The sequence below is a fragment of the Delphinus delphis genome, chromosome 7 (genome assembly GCF_949987515.2).
Source record: "Delphinus delphis chromosome 7, mDelDel1.2, whole genome shotgun sequence".
NCBI lineage: Eukaryota > Metazoa > Chordata > Mammalia > Artiodactyla > Delphinidae > Delphinus > Delphinus delphis.
In genome coordinates this window covers 78,178,691-78,206,006 of record NC_082689.1, presented here as the reverse complement: position 1 = coordinate 78,206,006, position 27,316 = coordinate 78,178,691, and the positions used below count along the sequence as shown (strand labels likewise).

Here is a 27,316-nt window from a genome sequence, read left to right as displayed (position 1 = left end):
AAAAAAAGGTGATTTCTGATCGTGACGGAAAGTGACAGCAAGAAAGCATGGAAGGAGGGGTGAGGGAGGCTGCCTCAGACAGGCATCCAGAGGAGGTCTCTGTAAGAAGGTGATGTTTGGGCTGAGATGAGAAGAATGAGAAGGAGCCAGCCATGTAAAGAGCTGAGGAAGGAACACTCCAGGACAAGAGAGCAGAAGTGCAAAGGCCCAGAGACAGGATTAATCCTGGCTTATTCAAAGTACACAAAAGCAGGCCAGGGATGGGGAAGGGGTGGCAGGGCAGAGTAGCAAGCAGGAGAGTTGAAGATGAAATAAGGAGAGTTTGTCAGGAGTCAGGTTATTACAGAGCCTTGCAGACCACAATAAGGAATTCAGATTACATTTTAACACAACTGGAATCCACTGGAGGGCTTAAAACCGGGGAATGACATGCTCTGATTTCCTTTTTAAAAAGATAACTCCAGGGGCTTCCCTGGTGGCGCAGTGGTTAAGAGTCCGCCTGCCAATGCAGGGGACGCGGGTTCGTGCCCCGGTCCGGGAGGATCCCACACGCCGCGGAGCGGCTGGGCCCCTGAGCCATGGCTGCTGGGCCTGCGCGTCCGGAGCCTGTGCTCCGCAACAGGAGAGGCCCGCGTACTGCTAAAAAAAAAAAAAAAAACTCCAGAAGTTGTGTGGAGAATGGATCTGGTGGTGAAAGGAAGCAGGGAGATTCAGTAGACCAGACGAGATGATGCTGGCTCCAACTAGGAACTAGGGTGGTGGCAGGAGAGATGCAGAGAGAAGTGGATGGACTTGAGAGGACTTTTGAGATAGAAGTGACTGGAAGACTATTTTGGGAGGATGGTCTACAGCATATGCATCAGTTCATCTACATCAGTGATTTTTATGGATTCTCTTAGATGTCACTAGAACTGCTGCAGAGAGCATGAGGTGTATAATGGGAGAGTGGTCCAGATATAGGCCACCACATCAATCAAAGCATCTCCAAATATGTTGATTGCCAAGAATGACATCTGCAATTTCATTTGGAAAAAGGGTTTTTATGGTAAAACCAAACTTGGAAAACCACTACTGTGATAAGGCAGAGTCTGCCTAACTGGCCCCAATATCCATTCTCTCTATCCTTCCAGAAATAGAGCTGTCGCAATTTTTAGCCTTCACACGGCTACTCAGCTAAAGATCACATTTCTCAGCCTCCTTTGAAGCTAGACGTGGCCTCACAACAAAGTTCAGGCCAATGGGCTGTGAGCAGAAGAAATATGTTTAACTGCTACGTCATTCCCTTGAAAATGAAGCTACTTAATCTCTTCATTTTGAGCTGCCTAGGAAATGATGACAATGGTAGCAGCCACGTTAGACCCAAAGATGAAATCTACATGCTGAGAACAGCAGAGCCGACCCACCAGCCTGGGTCCTCGGACCACTGATCTCTTAGAATAGAGCCCTCTACCCACTCTGAACTGCCCACCAACCTCTGGACTCTTAAGTGACAAACAAATACATATGATACCTTTTGACTACAGTGTTGCAGCAGTTTAGCTACACCCATGCAGAGCTTCAACAGCCAGAATATGATCCACCATGTGTCTCATTCCCTCTTCTGCAGGAAACAGAAACGTTCCAGATAGTGGCTGCTCCACTGGAGTGAGAACAACAGTGAACAAACTCTCAGCTAACCCAGGAGATAGATGGAGGGTGAGTGCGGAATAAGCCTTTGCTGTTGTAGTTGTTGTTTGAGGAAAGTTTTATTACTGCAGCATCACCTAACCTATCCTGACTAATACATTCTGGTTGAAAAATAGCTACTTTAAAACCTTACCTGGGGAGGGCTCACGCCAAGGAGTACTTCCCAGAACTTCTGCTGCCAGTGTCCTCGTCCCTGCAGTGAGCCACAGCTGCCCCCCGCCTCTGCAGGAGACCCTCCAATACTAGCAGCCTGGTTCTGACTCATGCATTTCATTTCATTTTGAAGAACTAGGCATCTGTGATCATGACTGTAGCTGGAAGTTTTGGCTTTCCAATTACAAGTCACAGCCTTTGGAGAGAGTACCATCAGCCAAAAGAGGAGTGACTTGCATATATCCATTTTTGCTACCTCCAATTTCATGATCACCGTGTGGCTGACAGGGTCTTGGTGCCCTGGCCGAGTGTCAGGTCTGAGTGTCTGAGGTGGGAGAGCCAAGTTCAGGACATTAGACCACCAGAGAACTCCCAGCCCCACGTAATATCAATCGGTGAGAGCTCTCCCAGAGATCTCCGTCTCAATGCTAAGACCCAGCTCCACCCAACGGCCAGCAAGCTCCAGTGCTGGATGTCCCATGCCAAACAATTAGCAAGACAGGAACACAACCCCACCCATTAGCAGAGAGGCTGCCTAAAATCATACTAAGCTCACAGACACCCCAAAACACACCACTGGATGCAGCCCTGCCCACCAGAAAGACAAGATCCAGCCCCACCTATCAGAACACAGGCACCAGACCCCTCCACCAGGAAGCCTACACAACCCACTGAACCAACCTTACCCACTGGGGGCAGACACCAAAAACAACAGGAACTGTGAACCTGCAGCCTTCGAAAAGGAAACCCCAAACACAGTAAGTTAAGCAAAATGGGAAGACAGAGAAACACACAGCAGATAAAGGAGCAAGGCAAAAACCCACCAGACCAAACAAATGAAGAGTAAATAGGCAGTCTACCCGAAAAGAATTCAGAGTAATGATAGTAAAGATGATCCAAAATCTTGGAAACAGAATGGAGAATACAAGAAATGTTTAACAAGGACCTAGAAGAACTAAAGAGCAAATAAACAAAGATGAACAACACAATAAATGAAATTAAAAATTCTCTAGAAGGAATCAATAGCAGAATAACTGAGGCAGAAGAACGGATAAGTGACCAGGAAGATAAAATAGTGGAAATAACTACCACAGAGCAGAATAAAGAAGAAAGGATGAAGAGAATTGAGGACAGTCTCAGAGACCTCTGGGACAACATTAAATGCACCAACATTCAAATTATAGGGGTCCCAGAAGAAGAGAAAAAGAAAGGGACTGATAAACTATTTGAAGAGATTATAGTTGAAAACTTCCCTAACATGGGAAAGGAAATAGTCAATCAAGTCCAGGAAGTGCAGAGTCCCATACAGGATAAATCAAAGGAGAAACATGCCAAGACACACATTAATCAAACTATCAAAAATTAAATACAAAAAAAATATTAAAAGCAGCAAGGGAAATGCAACAAATAACATACAAGGGAATCCCCATAAGGTTAACGCTGATATTTCAGCAGAAACTCTGCAAGCGAGAAGGGAGTGGCAGGACATATTTAAAGTGATGAAAGGGAAAAAACTACAACCAAGATTACTCTACCCAGCAAGGATTTCAACCAGATTTGACTGAGAAATTAAAACCTTTACAGATAAGCAAAAGTTAAGAGAATTCAGCACCACCAAACCAGCTTTACAACAAATCCTAAAGGAAGTTCTCTAGGCAGGAAACACAAGAAAAGAAAAAGACCTACAAAAACAAACTGAAAACAATTAAGAAAATGGTAATAGGAACATATATATCGATAATTACCTTAAATGTAAATGGATTAAATGCTCCAACCAAAAGACACAGACTGGCTGAATGGATAAAAAAAAATAAGACCCATCTATATGCTGTCTACAAAAGACCCACTTCAGACCTAGGAACACATACAGACTGAAAGTGAGGGGATGGAAAAAGATATTCCTGCAGATGGAAATCAAAAGAAAGCTGGAGTAGCACTTCTCATATCAGATAAAATAGACTTTAAAATAAAAACTATCACAACAGACAAAGAAGGACACTACATAATGATCAAGGGATCAATCCAAGAAGACGATATAACAACAGTAAATATTTATGCACCCAACATAGGAACACCTCAATACATACGGCAAATGCTAACAGCCATAAAAGGGGAAATGGAGAGTAACACAAAAATAGCAGGGACTTTAACACCCCATTTTCACCAATGGACAGATCATCCAAAATGAAAATAAATAAGGAAACACAAGCTTTAAATGACTCATTAAACAAGATGGACTTAACTGATATTTATAGGACATTCCATTCAAAAACAACAGAATGCATTTTCTTCTCAAGTGCTCATGGAACATTCTCCAGGATAGATCACAGCTTGGGTCACAAATCAAGGCTTGGTAAATTTAAGAAAATTGAAATTGTATCAAGTATCCTTTCCGACCACAACGCTACAAGACTAGACATCAATTACAGGAAAAAAAACTAAAAGAAATACAAACACATGGAGGCTAAACAATATGCTACTAAATAATCAAGAGATCACTGAAGAAATCAAAGAGGAAATAAAAAAATACCTAGAAACAAATGACAATGAAAACATGACAACCCAACACCTATGGGATGCAGCAAAAGCAGTTTCTAAGAGGGAAGTTATAGCAATACAATCTTACCTCAAGAAACAAGAAACATCTCAAATAAAAAACCTAATCTTACACCTAAAGCAATTAGAAAAAGAAGAAGAAAAAAACCCCAAGGTTAGCAGAAGGAAAGAAATCATAAATATCAAAGCAGAAATAAATGAAAAGAAATGAAGGAAACAGTAGCAAAGATCAATAAAACTAAAAGCTGGTTCTTTGAGAAGTTAAACAAAATTGATAAACCACTAGCCAGACTCATAAAAAAAAAAGGGATAAGACTCAAATCAAGAGAATTAGAAATGAAAAAGGAGAAGTAACAACTGACACTGCAGAAATACAAAGGATCATGAGGGATTGCTACAAGCAAGTATATGCCAAAAAAATGGACAACCTGGAAGAAATGGACAAATTCTTAGAAGAGCACAACCCTCTGAGACTGACCCAGGAAGAATAGAAAATATAAACAGACCAATCACAGCACTGAAATTGAAACTGTGATTAAAAATCTTCCAACAAACAAGAGCCCAGGACCAGATGGCTTCACAGGTGAATTCTATCAAACATTTAGAGAAGAGCTAACACCTATCCCTCTCAAACTCTCCCAAAATATAGCAGAAGGAGGAACATTCCCAAACTCAATCTACGAGGCCACCATCACCCTAATACCAAAACCAGAAAAAGGTGTCCCAAAAAGAGAAAACTAGAGGCCAATATCACTAATGAACATAGATGCAAAAATCCTCAACAAAATACTAGCAAACAGAATTCAGCAGCACATTAAAAGGATCATACACCATGATCAACTGGGGTTTATCCCAGGAATGCAAGGATTCTTCAATATACGCAAATCAATCAATGTGATACACCATATCAACAAACTGAAGGCTAAAAACTATATGATAATCTCAACGATGCAGAAAAAGCTTTTGACAAAATTCAACACCGATTTATGATAAAAACTCTCCAGAAAGTAGGCATAGAGGGAACTTATCTCAACATAATAAAGGCCATATATGACAAACCCACAGCCAAAATCATTCTCAATGGTGAAAACTGAAAAACTGAAATCATTTCCTCTAAAATCAGGAACAAGACAAGGTTGCCCACTCTCAACACTATTATTCAACATAGTTCTGGAAGTTTTAGCCACAGCAATCAGAGAAGAAAAAGAAATAAAAGGAATCCAAACTGGAAAAGAAGAAGTAAAGCTGTCACTGTTTGCAGATGACATGATACTATACATAGAGAATCCTAAAGATGCCACCAGAAAACTACTAGAGCTAATCAATGAATTTGGTAAAGTAGCAGGATACAAAATTAATGCACAGAAATCTCTGGCATTCCTATACACTAGTGATGAAAAATCTGAAAGAGAAATTAAGGAAACACTCCCATTTACCATTGCAACAAAATGAATAAAATACCTAGGAATAAACCTACCAAAGGAGACAAAAGACCTGTATGCAGAAAACTATAAGACACTGATGAAAGAAATTAAAGATGATACAAACAGATGGAGAGATATACCATGTTCTTGGACTGGAAGAATCAACATTGTGAAAATGACTGTACTACCCAAAGATTCAGTGCAATCTCTATCAAACTACCAATGGCATTTTTCACAGAACTAGAACAAAAAATTTCACAATTTATATGGAAACACAAAAGACCCCAAATAGTCACAACAATCTTGAGAAAGAAAAATGGAGCTGGAGGAATCAGGGTCCTGGACTTCAGACTATACTACAAAGCTTCAGTAATCAAGATGGTATGGTACTGGCACAAAAACAGAAATACAGATCAATGGAACAGGACAGAAAGCCCAGAGATAAACCCACGCACATATGGTCACATTATCTTTGATAAAGGTGGCAAGAATATACAATGGAGAAAAGACAGCCTTTTCAATAAGTGGTGCTGGGAAAACTGGACAGCTACATGGAAAAGAATGAAATTAGAACACTTCCTAACACCATACACAAAAATAAACTCAAAATGGATTAAAGACCTAAATGTAAGGCCAGACACTATCAAACTCTTAGAGGAAAACATAGGCAGAACAGTCTTTGACATAAATCACAGCAAGATCCTTTTTGACCCACCTTCTAGAGAAATGGAAATAAAAACAAAAATAAACAAATGGGGCCTAATGAAACTTAAAAGCTTTTGCATAGCAAAGGAAACCATAAACAAGATGAAAAGGCAACCTCAGAATGGGAGAAAATACTTGCAAATAAAGCAACTGACAAAGGATTAATCTCCAAAATATACAAGCAGCTCATGCATCTCAATATCAAAAAAACAAACAACCCAATCCAAAAATGGGCAGAAGATGTAAATAGACATTTCTCCAAAGAAGATATACAGATGGTCAACAAACACATGAAAGGATGCTCAACATCATTAATCATTAGAGAAATGCAAATCAAAACTACAGTAAGGTATCACCTCACACCAGTCAGAATGGCCATCATCAAAAAAATCTACAAACAACAAATGCTGGAGAGTGTGTGGAGAAAAGGGAACACTCTTACACTGTTGGTGGGAATGTCAATTGATACAACCACTATGGAGAATAGTATGGAGGTTCCTTAGAAAACTACAAATAGAACTACCATATGACCCAGCAATCCCACTACTGCAGCTAGTGTGAAGCAGCTGCATCGCTCGGGGAGATCAGCTCGGTGCTTTGTGACCACCTAGAGGGGTGGGAGGGAGGCGCAAAAGGGAGGGGATACGGGGATATATGTATACATATAGCTGATTAACTTTGTTATACAGCAGAAACTAACACGTCATTGTAAAGCAATTATACTCCAATAAAGATGTTATTAAAAAAAAAAACCTTACCTGGATTACTGAGTCCAGATAAGCCCATCCGTCAGTTGAAGTGATTTGAAAAATACTGATGCCTGAGTCCTATATCCAGAAATCCTGATTTAATGAGGCTGGAGTGCAGCCTGGCACGGGGATTTTTATATACTTCCCTGGTGATTCTAATATGCAGCCAAGGTTGAGAATTACAGACATCTGTGGATGATATAGCAACGGCTCCCACATAATTGCTTTTATTGAACTATACTCCAGCACGATGAGGGACATTATCTGTATAGTAAATGATATTAGTAAAAAAACAACTCCAGAATAATGATAAGGTGTCACATCAGGGTTTAATTTACTATCTTACACACTCTCAACTCCATGAGAAACTTCTCTCTAGTCTCAGAATGGGAAGTATTTGTGCTTCTCCTAAACCACAAGTGTACTTTTACCCTTGGACATCCTAAATCCTGTAAATGACCTTGCTTTCCTCTCTGGGTACGTCCTAGAAAGTTCAGAGTCAAACTGGAGGCCCCCAACTAACAAGTGACTCGGATTTTACTGGCACACCATCTTAGCCTTATTTTCTCCTTAGTTCATTTTCTTCACTTGTGACATCATACAAGCTAACTTAAGTCATTTCCAGACCAAGCCATGATGTAAACATATCTTTTAAATAATAAATAAGGAGCATGTGCCACTGACTGGAAGAGGGATGAGAAGGAAAACAATCCAGTGCACCAGCTTACCCAGGCAACTTGAACACACAAAGTTCTATAAACATATCCACCAAAGTCTACTTATTAAATAGTTAATGTCACTTAAAAACAGAAATTCCTGCCTCATTTTTTGGAATATGGGGAGCCATGCTGAACTACAAATGCTAAATATCCTTCCCCTATGAAACTAGGGGTACGCAGGAAAGTCAGTACTGAAAGCTCCTAATGCAGTGTTTTTAAATGATAAGAATCAATCTTGTGGTTCCACTCACCTCCAGCAAAGTTTCCATATGGCAACTTTTGTTATTCTTTATTATAGATTTAAGCCCCATTAGCTACTGCTCTTCCTGGTGGCTGTAATCATCATAATAGCAGGAGCTACACTACTTCTCAGCTGACTTCCTCTTAATAGCTTCCAGGATGCACATCTGAGAACCATCTCAGCACATTTCACAAATATCTCATTCTTGACAACCCACTCTATTCTTTGCAGATCCTTTCAGGCTGTATGCACGTGCCTGAAAGAGTTATAAATTCCAGCTCTATCCAAAATTATCTTTCCTCTTGTAAACCTTTCCACATCATCTCTTTGCTACATTCTATAAAGAATGCCTTCATCTAATACTTTCAATAATATTTGATATTGAATGACCCTATGTTTTATGAGTTCATCTCAGCAGCTAAGTGTCACTGGACTTCCGCAAAAACTACAGAATATAGTGTTTTCTACCAAGATGCATGAACTGACCACACACACCTGCAGACACGGACGTGAAGCTCTATAATACTAGAGACTGAAGGAACCTCAGAGGTCATCTAGTCCACCCCACTCAAACCCCCGTTTTGCAGACAGGAAAACAGAGGCCCTTCAGGTAGCCACTCCTGTATTAATACTTGCGTGGTGTCCCATAAATTCATTGTTTAGTCAGTTATTTGAAATTTGGTACATATTTTCTCATTAAGAAACAATGTTACAACAGAATGTTAGACTCCCTACAAAATTATAATTAGGATGGGTGGTGGTGATGATAATACAACAGTGAGAATGTACTTAACATCACCGAACTGTACACTGAAAAATGGTTACGATGGTCAATTTTATGTTACATGTATTTAACACAATTTTTTAAAAATTCTTATTTAACCCATGAAGTGGATGAAACATAATACAAGAAGGAAGAGAAGGAATGAATCCCACCATCTTGGCTGGGTCCACCTGAGGGTCCTTCCTTGAATAAACGTCTGATTAATTGCTTCTGCAACATCCACTTTCCCCTCCGTCTACCACTAAGCTCCCAAATTCCCTTAGGGAACTGGTCCTCCCCATTCTCAGTCTTAGCGGGGCTGACCCCATTCTCGTCTCCAGGAGTGGCCAACCACTGGCTTCAGGCAGTCCCCTGGCCACAGTACTGGTTCATGAGCCATTTCAGGCCAATAAGATTCAAGAAGTATATGTGTGTGTATGTGTGTGTGTGTATTGTGTTGTTTCAGAGGGAGGGTGGTACCTCTGAAAACAAACAAACAAAACCTTCTTTTCCTTTTTGCTGGAGCTACCATAAGAGAGCTAGCTCTTCCCCTGAACAGGGGAGTGGATGAATGGGAGACCCTGAGCCACTGTGGCCACTGCTGCCACCATGAAAAATGCCAAACCGAGGCCTGAGCGAGCACATAGAACTGAGCACAGAAGATCATGCAGTACTGGAAGAACTGCAGAGAAAGGGAACAGAAGCCCTGATGAAGTCATGAACTGGAACAAGCCATACCTGAAGCTAGCCAGACGTACTCCTGAACTCTTCACTAGCATACGCCAGTAATTCTCTACTTTGCCTTAACCAATTGCATTGAGTTTGTTTATTTGCAACTGAAAGATTCCCAACAGATACAGTTCCAGAACAAAGTTTGAAATAAACAAAGTGTGTTCCTCATTCACTTCCCTTTCTGAAACCATCTCCCACCAGCCACTGTTTTTCTCTCCAGGCACCCAGTGCCCTCCTTCTGTCCCAAGGTCTCCATTCTGATATCCAACCCAGGCCTGCACTAACTCCCAAAGTGCTTCAGGCCCCAATATTACCTTCCTCTTTCCTCTTATTTTTTCTATTCGCACCCCCATTCAAATTCATAAAACAAAAATAAAAAAAAATACATAAATTACTATTAGTATCTTATCAATGAGACTAATGGGGGATTCAAAGTTTGGCCTTGGCTACCTCAAACTGTACATACAGGTCAACACGTATGCATGGGTGGGAGGGTCGCTGTTCGAAGCAAGTTTTGTGTACAGTCCTGGGGCAGAGGCAGAATGACGTCTGTTTCCCAGTGTAACCCTACAGTGAGATGCAGGCTGAAAGCACAGAAGCTGGCTTTACAAGGGGACATGTGAGATGCAGGGCACAGCAAGTGCCCCTCGAGGGCCCAGGGTTCAGAGTGTGACCCAGAGTTGAGGAAGTCTGGAACACAACCTGTCCAGAGAGGCTGAAGAGTATAGTGCTGTTAGTCACCTTAGAGATTTTGCCTGAGAAGCAGCATCTTAGTAAGAAGGAAGCAGTGTCCTCACAGATGAAGCAGAGCAACTGCAGCGGGAATAACCTCCTTCAAAGGCTTGTGGCAGCCGAGCTCAATAAGGGACAGAGTTGTGATCACCTCCTCGACTCAGAGATAGTGGGCAGGCTATTAGGAGGCAAGGCGTTGCAGTCCTCTGTCTACAGCTAGGAGAAGTGAACAAGCAAAATGCAACATTATCAATGTCTCTACATCAAGACTTCCTTTTCAAGCTGCTTCTCCTTTCTCTTGCGCCATGTGATTAGTTAGTGACAATGGCCACACAGACCCACAGGCTGGTGGGGCACGGGGTCCTTCAGGTTACACAAAGGAGAATTTAATAGGGAACAGTCAAAACAGAATGTCAGGGAGTGCCAGAGAAGGAGACCTGCAGCCGTATCACAGAACTTCATGGAGGAGAAGGTTCTAGAAGGGTTTAACAGATGGAAAGATCAGCATCAAGTGAAAATGGTGAGACCTTCTTCAAGGAGAAGGAATGGCATGACTGAGGGGGTGAGGGAAGAGAGCAGGAGTTGAGTCTGCGTCTGGGCAGGTGTGCTTGTAGCAGGGGCGGGTTCGGGGAGGGGGGAAAGTAAGGGGAGAACACAGGTGTGAAAGGACAAACAAGACCCAGGGAGACTGGGGTCTCTGTTGGGAACCGTCTGCCTTGTTGAGGTGGGCTTGGGGACAAGAGTGAAATGAGCTTACCTGCAGGCAGTAAGTCAAACCACGATCACAGATGAATGACGAGAGCCCCTTAAGACTCCCAGGAACGTTCACAGTTTTAAAATAGGCTGCTCCTTAACCCAAATCATCTAGAAACTGTTCGGATTTCAGACAGTGGAGGAAGAAGAAGACAGGTGTTCTGGGGCAGGGCCCCAACCTATTCCCATCCACCTCTCTACACCCAGCCTGGGGGTCGGCTGGGCATCCACAGTGCCTCCTGGTTCTGCTCAGCTGCAGTCCCCATGGCACCGTGACATGCTCCAGGGCCGGTTTCCTGCTATTGTTGTTGTGGCTTCAAACAAGGTCACAGCTGTGTTTGGGGGCCTGGACAATGGTGGACATTTTTAGTGTATTTTGAAGTAGGATATATTTAAGTTTTGCCTGGTCTGCACTTCTTAAATAACCTGCCACACTCATTTTTAAAATGACAGCAGGGCTTCCCTGGTGGCGCAGTGGTTAAGAATCCGCCTGCCAATGCAGGGGACATGGGTTCAAGCCCTCGTCCGGGAAGATCCCACATGCCACGGAGCAACTAAGCCTGTGCACCACAACTACTGAAGCCCGCATGCCTAGAGCCCATGCTCCGCAACAAAGAGAAGCCTCCGCGATGAGAAGCCCATGCACCGCAATGAGGAGCAGCCCCTGCTCGCTGCAACTAGAGAAAACCTGCGTGCAGCAATGAAGACCCAACACAGCCAATAAATAAATGAATAAAATTTATAAAAAAATAAAGTAAAATAAAATAAAAATGACACCAGCGAATGGACTTAATGTCACTGAATTATGCATTTAAAAATGGTTACAATGGTAAAGTTTGTTACATGTATTTTTCCACAATAAAAATATAAACATAATTTTTTTAAAAAAACACCAGTATCCTTCCTTTTTTTAACAATTAACACTTTTTACGCTTCCTATGTAACAGAACTATTAAACAAAATACTTGCAAATATGAAATTTGCATTTTACCAGGTGAATTTAAAGCCTGAGCATCTCTACTAATGTATAAGAAACAGTAATAATAATACCCATGGTACACATTATTCTTACAATGTAGATTTGACAGTTTTTTAAAAGATACTATTTTGTTTAATTTTCATTTTACATGATCAAAAGAAATATTCACAGTAAAGTAACTGAATAAGACACCCAAATGAAAAACAGAGCCTTCCCTAATCAGAAGGTCTTCCTACAACAACCAAAGGAATAAAAAAAAAAAAAATCCCCCAAAAGAAATCACCCCTCAAGCTTTCTGAAATTAGCAGAGAATGTTTGCAGCTGACCTATTTCTTGCCCACAGGACTATGTTGATAATTGACTTTTGTCCCCCAGGGAAGTGCTCAAATATAATTGAGCAGCACCTGCCACATAGAAAGTACAGTTTTATACACCCAATAATTCTCATAAATATTGTACTTAGCTTGGGACTCAAGCACTCTGCTTTCTCCTTAACTGTATCTCTCAAGGAAGAAATATAATTACCAAAGCTGAGTTATTACAAACATCTAGATAAAAGAAGTATTTTGAATTGTAAGTACCCAAGACATTTCTATCACTAAAAATTATTGAAAATGATGGCATTGATCACTTTTCTTTAATCCTGACATTTTTCTTTAATCCTGTCGATCTCATCCTATTACATAAATCCCTTCTATAGATGAGAGTCACTCAGTTTTGTTCAGTCTTGATGACAAGGAGGACAAGGTCAGGGATTTGATTTCCATGCAGGTCAAATAGTTTTACCCCTCCCCCCAAATTCAGCTTTATGACCTGACACTGCAATTCCAAAATAAATACAAATATGATCCACCCAATTCAACACCATGACTTGAAGTGCTGTCTGGATCTAGGCTTAAGGAAAGGCAAGTCTCTTTCCACAGGCAGGCCAACATTTGCATTTAGACCAGGGGCTACGACTGGAAACCTTCAGACTGGTGTAGAGAATATGCTAATGAAATAATCCAAAACCAGTCACAAAAGATCACATATTATTGTATGGTTCCAGTTACATGAATGTAATTTGGAATGAAATGTCCAGAACAGGCAAATCTATAGACACAGAGAGTAGATCAGTGGTTGCATAGGGCTGGAGGTGGGAAGGAGGTTGGGGAATGACAGCTAATGGTTACAAGGTTTTTTTGGGGGGTGACGAAAATGTTCGAAAATTAGATTATGGTGATAACAGAATACAGCCTCTGAATTCCTGAAAGAACGACTTCCTCATTTCTGTTCCACTCACACACACAAAGAGGCCAAATAAGAAAGGTGTGACCATAAAGCACTCCAACCTCAACAGTGAGGATTTTATCCACTTGTTTGATTTGGAAACATAATCAGCCTTTGAGCTGTTACCCTAGCACTAGGCCACTGGAGAAGGAAGTGGGCCAGGATGATAAATTCATCTACGTGAGTTATTATGCATTTCACTTACTATTGGTCTTTCCTGTATTAAAAAAGAAATTGAAAAAAAAATTTTTCCTAAGGAGTTAAAAAATAATATCGTAACATTCAGACACAGTGAGCACTACAAAAGTTTACCATTTCTAGTGATTCTCACAACCTGAAAAAGATGCAGATTCTTTTCAAGTTTGTTTACAAAATATTTCCTCTCAAAACAAAGACTTCTGCTCCAGCAATTTAAATTGCAGCCCTGGAGCAAGATACCTCCACCAACAGAAAAGAACATAAAATGAGAAATAAAATAGGCACACTTTGTCATCCAATGATTACAGTGAAAATGATGAGAAAGATTCAGCAGATGTCCCTCAAGTTTTATGGCCCCATCTAACTTATACTTTCAGTAAATAAAGCACAATGCTGAATGTCATCCCTTCGGATTCCAGTAATTACCTCTGCTCTGTTTATGGGTGTAATAAGAAAGGATATAGTAAAGAAAGTAGGAAGTTTGCAGAGCGGCATGTTTTTCTAGTTAAAATGAAAACCATCTTCAAGGAATTTCAAAGCACCATCTATATTCAAGCCAGGTGTTGGTAATTCATCAGCCTTCTCGCTTTCTGAATGCCAGCTAAGGAAGCACACAGCTTGTCATTATTGTTACTTGAAAGCAATAAAACTATTCCCTTAAAATTGAATCTATAATTTAGCCTCTTCATTAGTTCAGGCTTCCAGTTCTCACCCTACCCCCCTCCCTGACCCCATTCACATGGTTGAATCCATGTAAAACGTCTGATGTGTCACTCTGTAGTCAAGTTCATAACTTACACTCTTCTGGAACAAAGAGTGCGTGTGCTACCTCTACGTTCTCCTGGCTCAGTTAGAATGAGGACATGTAACTGTGTGAAGGCAGGACCATACTGGCTGCTTAAATCGGAATGGGGTTTTATGGGGGTTCTTTACAAGATAACAGCCTAGCTCTTCTTGAGACTTATCAATTTGGTGGATTCTAATCTGGAGAGGTATTATCAAGAGAATGTGTCATTGGGGACGGTAAGGAAGTGCTCTGCACAGCCCACAGGGGAAATACCGGTGCAACAGCCTGGACTCAAAAGAAAGTGAACACCATCCAGGGGCTCTGCCTATACCAGGCAGGGGCTCAGATGGTCCTTCTCTCACACACACACACTCTGGCTGAAAAGGGCAAGCAAGCAGAGAGGGTGGCGCTGTTCTAGGAAGCACTCCTCTCCAAAGCATTGCAGAGGCCAAACATGGAATGCGGCCTGCACGCTCCACTCCCCACAAGTCTGTGGACATTTCCTGGGGTCTTCAGTGAACCTGAGTGAGGTGCAAGCCCACTCACCCTGGTTAGGGCTTATGCTTTCTTCTGAATCTGAGCTGCAGAAATGAGACCAAGAAAGGGCCAGACTCAGGGGACAATGATGAGCTTGGACAACGCCACAACCTCGGCCAGAAAAGATGGGCTAGAACTCGATCTGCTAAGCCCAGCTAACCCCACTGAGTTAGTAGGCTCATCAGGAGTGAAGAGACTCGTTTCTACAACTAGCTACTAACTGTAGTTTGTAGACAAAACTACATTCTCTTCCGCTCTGCCCTTGCTTTTTCCCTTGATGAAGAAACAGTCCCTGATCCTTGGTAACAACATTGTCTGGGGCAGCACGTGGAATAATTACAGGGAGAGGGCCACAGCAAAGCCAAGGTCATTTTCAGCTTCATTTTCACGCGGCGTCCTATAATTTTCTAGAAGGATTAAAATTTGAATCAGAATTTATGTAAGCTTCAATAAAATCTGATCAACCTAAACTGAAGGATACATAGTTCTTTATTCTATAAAAAATGAGATTTTGGGAACTCTGCACGCCACGAACAGAAACTCGGAGAAAAGCAAAAACGACTGCTTAACGGGTTAGCTGCCTAGTAATTAGATTTCTCAATCCGAAAGAAGCTTCATAAATTCAGTTCCATTTATTCAAGCCCAAGAGCCAGAACGCAGCACAGTTTGCCACAGAGGCAGAGTTCTGTTTTGTTCTATCAGATCTCAATTTGGGAAGATGCATTCCGGATAGAATTCACAAAGGAAATAGGTATAAACTTTTCCTTAAGGTTCACTGTCACTGGATTATATCATTTAGCAAGGACAGTTGACTTACAGAGCAAGTAAAAGCTTCCAATTTTGCTGATGAAAACGATTCATTATTATCTTCCAGGCAGCTAAAATATAATAATAGTTGTGCCAGTCCTGGCCTGTTTTCCTCAGATTCATCCTCTCCTTTTTCTGCTCTGCTTTCTGTCTCAGGGGGCCCATGGCCTGCAGGTTGTTTCCCAGACTCCCATGTCAGCTGGTGTCCAGGTCAGCCAGTGGGAGACAAGGCAGGGGTTGGGAGCACAAGAAAGGAGAAGCCAGAGTATTTCTCCCCATTTTCTCCACCTCAAGTGGTTTCTCTGACAGAGGCTGCATCTCCTCTGTGTCTCTTGCTCCTACAAACAGTACCCCACTGGTTCCAGCATCTACCAGGTGATTTTGGCCCCTGGGTTCTAGTTACAGTCTCCTCCCCTTGTCCTTGTACCTAGAGGTGATAGCAGCTTCCCGCTGTTGCTAACCTCTAGGTTTAGCTTTTAAGCCCTCCCCTCACCTGTTTAATCATGTCTCTATAATTCAAGTCCCTCAGCTGTAAAAACTCAAGTAATTTCATCTTCTGGTTGGACTGGCTAATACAATGACTAGTACGTTAGTAAGTAAACAAACAAACAAACCTCCATGAACCGTAAACCATGCAAACAAAAATTCCATCCCATGATAAAACTGGGAAAAAACTATAGTCTGCAGATTCTTCAGTGGTTGCTTTGCTCTTCACAGTAACCATATAAACTAGGAATATTTCTAGGCTCTAAGAGGAGTAAGTCCTTGTGTGTTTGTGTGCCTGTCGTGATTATTCAGGGATGAAGTGTGTTGTGGTGGAAAAACTGTAGAATCTAAGTGGGGGTCTCCTGTCTCTGTTCTGCCACTATCTACTGGTGTGACCTTGGTAAGGGCTTTACGTCCTTGGGTCTGTGTTTCATTCATCTAAAAATGGGGAATCAAAGTACTTTCCCTCCACAATCTCTTCCAGTTCTATAATTCTGTGATTCTAAGCTTATGGATAAATTTTGCATATATGCATGACTCCAAGTGTATGATTATTCTTAGAGCTGTGCACAAAGCCTATACCTTCTGTTGATGAATCTGCATTTCATCAGAGAAATGTGTCTATAACCAGTGCTCAAATTAGAACCCAAAGAATATTTTTGCCAACTTGTTTTATTATAGTATCAACTTAGTACCTGAATGTGTTTTAGATCTCTACCTACAGTGTGGGTTCATTGAATTATTGTAATGATTATCTGATTAGCATAATCTGAAAAAAACAGCAGGAACCTTGCTTTAAGGTAGATGGTTCCAAAGATGGCTGCAACAATATCTTCCATTCTATGTGCTCCTTTGTAAGGTGACCTTGACACACCCCATCAAAAGATAGAGTCTATTTCCATCAAAAGATAGAGTCTATTTCCCCTCCCTTTGAAACTGGGCTATCCCTTTGATTTGTTTTGACTTAGAGATTGCAACAGAAGTGATGTCATATAGCTTTTGATACCAGGTCTTATAAAGTCTACAGCTTCAGCCTTTGCTTCTTGGGATGGTCCTGCTTGGTACCTAGCGACCATGTTGGGAAGAAGCTCAAGCAACCATGCTGAGAGGCCCAGGTAGAGGAAAAGTGAGCCCTCTGCCAAAATCTCTACTTGAGTTCTCAGCCAGCAGCCAGTACCAACCACCAACCACACGTGTGAGGCTGTCTTAGACATTTCAGCCTTCCCAGTACCCAGGTAACATCACACAAAGAAGAACTGTGTCTGCTCAGTACACAGACATTTTTTAAAATGTTGTTGCTTTAAGTCACTAAATTTGAAGGAGGTTTGTTAGGAGGCAATTTCTCCAGATTAAACAGAGTTTAATATTGGAGCAGAACCTCATGTCTAAAATACATCAAGCTAGTCCTCCATTCATCCACTCCTTCATTCAATCAAATAAGTATTTACTGAACATCTACTATGCTAAGTGCTGAGGGCAAAAAGGAGACCAAATATAGACATGTCCCTGCCCTAGTGGAACTTGTTATCTGGACAGGGAGACAGACATTAACAAAAAAATCTAATTACATGTTAAATAATGAAATGTTAAATAAATCGTGATGGTACTATTGAGAACTGGCACAATGCACTCTGGGGTGAGGTAAGTGGCTAAGGAACTAACCTTAACAGGGAGGGTAGAAGAAGAAGTGAAGACTAAACTTAGGTCTCAAGGAAGATTAAAAAATCAGCTAGGCAGAGGGGAGAACAAGAGCCCTCCACACAGACAACTCAGCATGTGCAAAGGGCCTATGGCAGGAGGGAGGGTGGTGTGTTCAAGATCTGTGTCCAGAGCTTAGAGATCATGGCTTAAGATGAGGCTGGAAGCTGGTAGGAGCCAGGCCTTCTGAGACTCTGCAGTTCTCATAAAGGCAGACTTAACAAGGAGAGGTCAACAAACTGATCTCACTCTGATCAGATTTTCCTTCGAAAGCCAGTGAGGAGAAAGGTGGGAGTAACCCCAGTGAGAGTAACCTGTAGCATTCTACCACACAACCTGCAGTGCCACCCATGGGTATTTCATATACTCAGCACACATGGGCATTCTGCAGACACCCTAATTCCTTGCTCCATTTCACCGTATTATTTGTATACATCTATGTCTCCATAACCAGATCATAAAATCCTTTGGGTACAGAAGCTGTGTCTCATTCTTCTTTTCATTCCTATTCCACAGTACCTAGTGCAGTGTTAGGCACATAGCAAATATTTAATGTGTTTCCTAAAAATTTAAAACATGAATAAACAATCTATTCATAAACAGCCTGTCAAAAGTAATCTCCCGAGACAAAATTCTACAGCCTTTCTTGGAAAGCCATTCCGATGATATCAACGCTCTTCGGAAAGTCCTGCTGTAAAAGCATCATTCCTTTCTAATTGTAGCCAATTCTTGAGTTTCGGCCTCAGTGAAGACTGACAACAGCCCATCACATTTCCAAAGAACGTCTTTATGTACTTTTTTTTTTTTTTTTGGCTGCACCGCACAGCATATGGGATCATAGTTCCCCAACCAAGGATCAACCCGAGCCCCTGAAGGGGAGGCTCAGAGTCTTAACTACTGGACCGCCAGGGAAGTCCCATCTTTGTGTACATTTTGAAGATCATTACTGGGTCACCCCTAGCTCTCTCTCCTTTCAGTGGCAAAATACTTAATCTTCTCACTTTTCCTCAAAGAAATAATTTAGCTGCTCCCTGGATTCATTCCAAAACCTCCATCCCTCCTAAATTGTGGAGGGCAGCAATCTAGGAGACCAGGAAACAAGGTCAAAGATGCCAGAGGGACTTTGTGAGCAGTCCTCAGGGGAGAGGCAGGCTCTCTGTCTCAGTCTGTTCATTTTCAGGCCAACTCACATGTGTACCTGTGTATGTGTGTGCACACATATTCATCTGTGCATATACACACATGAACACTGAAATTTTTTTACCAGCTCAAAGAATAAACACTGTTCTATTTGATGAGTTTGCCAGCTGTCCTCTGTTCTTTACCACCAGCCCAGATTTACCCATCTGATTCAACACAATCTTTTTTTTTTTTTTTAGTAAGTGAAATCTTCCCCCTCCCATCTCTGTAAATGATATAGCAGAGAAATGAGCAGCACTGTTTTTATTGGTATCCTCACTATCTTCATCATGTGCAAAGGCATCACAGAGATTGTGAAATACATCAAGAATTTGAAAACAATAAGCCACTGGTCACTCTACAAATAATGAGTCTCTAGTAACATAAACAGCTGTTGTGCTTTTTAAAAAAATACTTTTTTGGCATTTGGGTGAAAACTGTTTAATTTAATTTCAAAATACACTGTTAAAGTTACATTTGGAATCATTTTTCATCTCTTGTCAAATAAATAAAAATCCCTCAGTTATTTTATTGTAGCCATTATAGAAGTCTATATTATGCCATTTAAACAAGATCATATATAGGATGCGTACCGAACTGTAAGTGCTCACAAAAATTATCTATTATTTTTGTGCAGAAAAGTTAGTTAAGATTGTGTATATAATACAATTACAGCTAGCTTCTGAATTTAAATTAGGCCATCTTATTACACCAACAAATCCTAGCCTATTTTCAGAAAGACTTATGAAATATATTTGTTCCAAAAATCTGCAATGGTTTAAATTACTCTCGAAATTATTTAGCATGAATACTTTTTACATTTTTAAGCCAACACATACCAGCACACTTAACAAGAACTTATACATGCATTATCTCACTTTTTCATTTAAATTGAGGAAAGAATAAGAATATATTACAAAGGATATTGATGGCTCTGTGCTTGGAAGAATAAAACATTAGTGAAGTGATGGTGTAGCTGAACTCAAAAGTTTTAGTCAAACAGCTCATGGAATACACTGCTGTATAATTAACATTTCTAAGAAGTTGCAATAATAAAACACTACCAAAAATAGGCACCTACAAAATAACATAAACAAGATCTCAGTCACCTAACTCAATTTTTGTAAAAGATGAAGAATGTCTTTGCTTTATTAAATACATAAATAATCTAAACACTGCAAAAAGGATAGAATACACTTTCAAATGAATTCAGAATCCAAAATATATTTATTTTTTAAATGTACATGCTTAGTACTCACTGGATTAAAGAGTCGTAGGAATAACTTCTGTTTCTGCAGAAAATGAATGCCTATGTAATCAATATTATGTAAATATGCTCTATGGACTTTTTAGGAGAGGTCTGAGTCCAATTCTGAGTCTAATACCCAATTCGTCATGGATAATCTGTTTAAATTGATAACAATCACTACAGAAACACAGTGCAGCTGCCATCATAGGTTAAAAACACAATGATCTGAGTGACCCACAGGGAAAAAAACTTCCCAGTGTCACTCCAGCAGCCCACAGCGGAGCCTTGGGATAAAAACGTCGTGGTGCGATGACCAAAGTCCTCCCAGGGTACCCCGAACTCACACACCTCGACAGTTTCTGTTCCAAAGAGAGATCAAGGTGATTCCCTTTTGCATGATCTCTCTAGCACCCAGCAGCTATGTAGGGGTAGTTTCTTCGCAGCAAATTAAGGAGCAATTTCCTGTGTCAAGGTAAAAGGCACCTCAGCATTCAGCTGAACCGGCGATTTTTAGCACTGTCAACACGCACTAGAACCACGCAGAAGAAAACCCCTAAGAAAACAAACACTAAGTGTAGCACCACCGAGACCCCCGAAACTGAGGGCCGGCCTTCGCTTATTTCGATTTAAACCAGATCCGCTGTCTTTCCCTAACTGAGCGAACCAAATAGGTCCCAAAGCAAGACCAAACTTTCTGTTCCAAATGTCTTTCATTTGACCAGAGCTCGGAGATGACAAAGGAGAGTATTCAAAATAGGGCAAAATAGAAGAGCCCTCTCTCAGCCGAATCACAGCAGTTGTCCGGCCCCAGGGGCTCTTGATCGCTCAAAGTCCAGTCACAAGACTAAAACGCTTCCTCACGCATCCAAAGTGCAAAAAGAAATAACTTCCAGTCTTAATTTCAACGTCCCTGACCTAAACTAGGTCCCCGCCGGCTTGTGTCCACACCCACAAACTAACTTCCCAGGACCCGAAGACTTGGGAACCCGGGGCAGAGGGTGAAGGACCAGCCGGAGCTCCCGCCCGCGGCCGAAAAGCGACGCGCTGAGGCATTACCAGCCGCTCCGGCACGTGGGGGCCGCGCGCTCGGCTTTCTGCCCAACTTGCTCCCCTGCGCCCGCCTCCTACCTGTCTGAGGATGAAGCTGGTCGAAGTGGTGCTGCCATCGGATCTTTTCAACCTGCTCCTCCGGGTCGTGGTGCCTCGGGCCACCTGGACTCGACACACGGAGCCAGAAAGAACCCGGTAAGGACGGCAGTGTGGAACCGGGCGACCACCCCTGGCTAGAGTCCGCCTCCGGACACCAGATCCCCGGGGTCCCCCAGAGCCCGCACCCAAGTCTCCTCCGCGGTCCCCAGATACAGCCTCCACCCCACCCACCCACTCAAGCCTCGACGGCTGAAAAGGCGCCCGAGAAGAGCAGCCCGCGAGCACCCACCACATCCATTAACAAAGACTCTCAGGGTGCGGGGCCGAGTCCCCGGCATGGGCTGGGGAAGGCTGCGGGCTCCGGAGCGGGAGCGCAGAGACCCGAACGAGGTGAGAAGGAGGAGGAAGAGAAGGAGGAGAAAGAGGAGGGGCGGAGGAGGAAGGGACGCGGGGGGAGGGGCGAGGGAGCGGGGCCTCAGACTCCCAGGACTGGGGGCCACGCGCGCCGGGCGCGAAGGCGGGGCGCTCTAGGGCAGCCGAAGAGGGGGGAGGAGGGTGGAGGAGGGGGCGGTACCTGTGAGGTGGGCGAGTGCGGCCCGTCCGCGGTCCCGTTCTTGGCGTAGGAGGAGGACATGGTTCACAGCCGCATGGCGGGCCCGGGCGCTGTGGGCGGAGGGCGGTGAGGCCCCCGGACGTTCGGAAGCGGGAGGTAGGGGAGGGCGGCAGGACTTCCCCACCCGCTCCCGGGACCGCGCCGGCTCCCGTGCTCCCTGCCCCTCCTTCCGAGAGCGCAACACCTTAAAGCGACCGAGACGCTTCCCCCGCGCCCACAGCGGGGTCGCGGGCAGCGGACCCCGCAGGCGCAGGTCCTGCGGAAGGGGCTTCTCGGAATCTCGCCTACCGGAGCCGATCGGGAGAAGCGCTCTCCCACCTAGCGAGCGCCTTACATCAGAGCTTTCCAGAGGAGAAAGGGAGGGGGGGAATCGGGGATGGGGGTGGGAGGATTAAAATAGTCTGCACAGTTTAGAATGAGACAAAGGTGGCACGGTTCATGAATCAGGACTTTGGGAGGGACGCTGGTGCAGTGTGGCAGTGAGTGGGAAGAGCCGACCCGGGTGTGTGTGTGTGTGCGCGCGCGCGCGCGTGTGTGTTTGCTGCACTGGAATTTTAAAAGGGCAAGCAAGAGTCGAACCTTTCTTCCGCGACTTCACTCATCTGCCCACGGTGGTAAGGCATGGGGTTTTGTGGTTTGGTTTTTGTCGGTGTTTTTGTATTGTTTTGTGAACTCTAGCTTCAGAACCCCAAGCCATACACATCCAGGCAGCCGCGGGAGACTATGACAACCTGAGTCTGACGGGGATGCAGCCCCGCAGGAGACCAGCATACCCCAAGGAGTTTTGAAGGTCATTTTAGACCTGCTAAAAAGCAAGAGTTGGCCACGTGCCTCCCACTTCTACGCGGACATCTGTTTTCAAGGGAGGAAACTCATCTTTGAAATCATACACAATCTTTGCCGTTGTTGCAACCCTTGGTTTCCTCCTGCAAAAACATACTAGAGATTAATTTGAAATCAAATTAAAAGCGAATTGTGGAGAAGAGGGATTTGAAGTAATAAGAAGAGGGAAGAAAAACATGCGAATTCAAAAATAAAGAGACCCCGTTTAATTACAGTAACTGCAAGAGAAATCCATCAATAAAATTTGCATGGTATCTCAAACTGCTAAATGAGCCCATGTCACTTTGGGTTCTAGTATTTTTTTTAGGGAAACTGCCATGTTTGTTTTAACAATTGGTTGGCCTTATTGAGGTCCTGATTATGTTTTACCATCCACCAGACACTTTCTTTACATTCCCACCCCCTTCACTTAATCCAGACCTTCAATTTTTTGTAACAGCCTAATAACTAGTCTCCTTGCCTCCTGGCTCCCTGCTGGACACACATACACACACACACACATACACACACACACACACACACTCCATTCTATCTACACACTACAAGCAAAGCCACTTTCCTAAAATCTCTTTGCCCAAGCCACTCTTCTCTAAAAAGCACTCATTGCTTTCAGCAGCCCACAAGACAGGGTCCAAACTCCATGGTCCAACAATCAAGCCCCTGCTTTTCTGGTCGCCACCTCATTTCTCCAACTTGATCTTTAAACAGACCTTCCGGCAAGCAGACAGGTCTACTCATTATTACTCAGACATACCAAATACAATCCCACTTCAGCACCTCTGCCTTGGAATGTATCCTTCCCCCAACCCACACTGGGCTGAATGCTACCCTTCTTCCCAGCCTAGCTCAGCACACTCTCCCTCCACAGAAATCTCCCCTGACCATTCCAGGTCTGGGTAGTTTCTTGTGCCCCTGAAAAACTGGAGCATTTATTCTCTGGGCACTTAGTGCAGACTGCCTTGGTTTACTTGTTCTCTTTTTGTGAAAGTCTAATTTCTAAAATAGATTTTTAGCTTTTTATCTTCCACTCTTATACCTCACATATAGTAGATATTTCATAAAGTATATGGGTAATGTTATGTCTGCCAATGCATAACTCCTGCTTTAGTTACTGTCAACTCAATCCATTTTTAGTTCTCAGCCATTTTCCTAGTTGATACTTACTCAATACTTACAGAATGAATTACTATGTGGGCACTGGGATTTGAGTTTTCTGGTGTTCCACTGCCCACAGTCTTACTACTTTGAGTTATCAAAAAAGAATCTACAGCAGCATGACAGTGAGGGGTTCTCTGTACCTACCTTATAGCAGAAATGGTGAAAATAGTTTCTAAAAAATTCTTTAGTCTCTGGAAATGGTCCTGAGGGTATGCAGCCAATGAAGAAACCTTTATTCAAGAAAATTTACTAAAACTCAGTAAGAAAAGTGAGCCTGTGGTATTTGAACTAAGACCTGCTTTCCCCTCCACCACCACCTCCATCCAGTTCAGAAAGAGGGAAACTTACTGTACACTGGTACAGCTGAGAACACAGGGCTCCCTCTCCCCTCAGCTCCCAGATGGAGGGTTATTTTCCTGAGAGGGACAGGTCATGGGGCATTTATCATCCTGCAGCAGCCACCTGTTGCTGAGGCTAAGTTCCCATCAAATATAGCAGAGAGGTGGGGGTTCCCTTCTTTAGCCCAGCCCTCACTTGTGGGATGGGGGCTCTACCTTGGACACAGTGCCACTGAGAATATTGGGGCCCTGATCACTCATGGAGAGACAAGCCAGAAGACCGGCCTACTGCCCCTCCCTACCAAGCACTCAGCTCCTAAAGTGAGGGTGTCACTCAGAGAGATACACCATTGTCCCTGCCCCCAGAACCAGAGCTGAAAGAATGAAGTTGGACGCCTACCTCACACCACGTACAAAAATTAACTCAAAATGGACCAAAGACCTAAATGAGAAAGTTTTACATAAAAATGGAAAACTATTAGAAGAAAGCATAAGGGTAAATCTTCATGATCTTGGGTTTTGTAATGGATTCTGAGATATGACACCAAGAGCACAAGCAACAAAAGAAAAAAAAAGTAAACTGGGCTTCAAAATTTAAAATGTTTGAACTTCAAAGGGCAATATCAAGAAAGTGAAAAAACAACAGGATGGGAGAAAATATTTGCAAATCATATTCAATATATGTAATAAGGGACTTGTATATAATATATATATACACACACACACACATATATATTACAACTCGGTAATAAAAAGACAAATAACCCAATTTTGAAATAGGTGAAGAATCTAAATAGACATTTCTCCAAAGAAGATATACAAATGGCCAATAAGCACATGAAAAGATGCTTGACATTTTTAGTCTTCAGGAAAATGCAAATCAAAACCATGAGGACATCTCCCTGGCAGTCCAGTGGTTAAGACTCCGATATTCCGGGACTTTGTGGTGGCGCAGTGGTTAAGAATCCGCCCACCAAGGCAGGGGAAACGGGTTCGAGCCCTGGTCCGGGAAGATCCCACATGCCATGGAGCAACTAAGCCTGTGTGCCACACTACTGAGCCTGAGCTCTAGAGCCCGTGAACCACAACTACTGAAGCCCGTGTGCCACAACTACTGAAGCATGTGCACCCAGAGCCCGTGCTCTGCAACAAGAGAAGCCACTGCAGTGAGAAGCCCGCGCAGCACAACGAAGAGCAGCCCCTGCTTGCCGCAACTAGAGAAAGCCCGCATGCAGCAAAGAAGACCCAACACAGCCAAAAATTAATTAATTTTTTTTAAAAGACTCCAATGTTCCACTGAAGGGGACACGGGTTCGATTCCTGGTCAGGGAACTAAGATCCTGCATGCTCCATGGTGTGGCCAAAGAAAAAAACAACATACCATGAGATACCACTTTACATGCACTAGATAACTATAATGAAAACATAAGATAATAAGTGTTGGCAAGGACACAGAGAAATTCGAAATATAATACACTAATGGTGGGAATGTAAAATGGTGCACCTCCTTTGAAAAACAGTTTGGCAACTACTCAAGTGGTTAAACATAAGGTTACCAAATGACCCAGCAATTCTACTCCTGAGTATATACCCAAGATAAACAAAAGTATATGTCCACGCAAAAACTTGTACAAGAATGCTCATAGCAGCATTATTCATAATAGCCAAAAAGTGGAAACAACCCAAATGTCCACCAACTGATGAATGGATAAACAAAATGTGGTATCTCTATACAATGGAATATTATTTGGCAATAAAAAGGAATTAAGTATTGATACAAGCTACAATATGGATGAACCTTGAAAATATTAAGCTAAAAAAAATGAAAATATTAAGCTAAGTGAAAGAAATCAATCACAAAAGGTCATATAGTGTATGATTCCATTTACATGAAATGTCCAGAATAAGGAAATCTATAGAGACTAAAAATAGACTAGTGATTGCTTAGGGCTGGGGGGATATTGAGGTGATAGCTAAGTGTACAGGGCTTCTTTTTGAGGCAAAGAAAATGTTAATAAAACTGATTAGAGTGATGGTTGCACATACCTTTGAATACACTAAAAAGCACTGAATTGTACACTTTAAATGGATGAATGGCATGGTATATGGATTATCTCAAAGCCTCTATTTTGAAAAATCTTCAGACTTTAAAAAGTTAACTCAAAATAGATCATAGATCTAAGTGTAAAATGCAAAACTTTAAAATGTCTAGGAGAAAAAATAGGAGAAAATCTACATGACTTTGGGTTTGGTGATGAGGTTTTAGAAACACCACTACCAAAAATGTGATCCAACAAAGTAAAAGTTGGTATGTTTGGCTTTATTAAAATTAAAAATTTCTGCTCTGTGAAAGACTCTGTTAAGAGAATGAAATAAGTCACAGACTGGGAGAATACATTTGCAAGACACAAATCTGATAAGAACTTGTAAACAAAATATACAAACAACTCTCAAAAGTCAACAATTAGAAAACCCAATTAATAAATGGACAAAAAATTTGAACAGACACCTTACCAAAGATGGTAGAAAATAAGCATATGGATAGCAAATAAGCATATGAAAAGATACCCAACATCATTTGTCAATAGGAAAATGCAAATTAAAATGACAATACCACTACACACTTATCAGAATGGTTAAAAAAAAATTTTAATTGACAATGCCAATTGTTAGTGAGGATTAGAAGCAACAGGAATTCTTTTTTTTTTTAATTTATATTTATTTTAATTTTTGGCTGCATTGGGTCTTTGTTGTGGTGCTCAGGCTTCTCATTGTGGTGGCTTCTCTTGTGGAGCACGGGCTCTAGGTGTGTG

The 27,316-nt window shown here is 42.3% G+C and overlaps 1 protein-coding gene across 2 annotated transcripts in view; it reads right to left on the bottom strand.

Moving 5' to 3' along the window:
- CACNB4 (calcium voltage-gated channel auxiliary subunit beta 4) overlaps nt 1–22,231 on the bottom strand; it is a 266,741-nt gene extending 244,510 nt beyond the window's left edge. The window contains exons 1-2 of one of the 2 annotated variants that reach the window (XM_060016805.1): nt 22,126–22,231; nt 21,531–21,614 (exon numbers count right to left, since the gene is read on the bottom strand). In XM_060016805.1, coding sequence (XP_059872788.1) covers nt 21,531–21,614; nt 22,126–22,185 — 144 coding nt within the window. In that variant the 5' untranslated portion in view covers nt 22,186–22,231. Of the gene's footprint in view, nt 1–21,530; nt 21,615–21,840; nt 21,938–22,125 lie in introns of those variants that run through there. The other variant, XM_060016806.1, reaches the window with a different exon arrangement.
- Between the last annotated feature and the right edge of the window lie 5,085 nt (nt 22,232–27,316).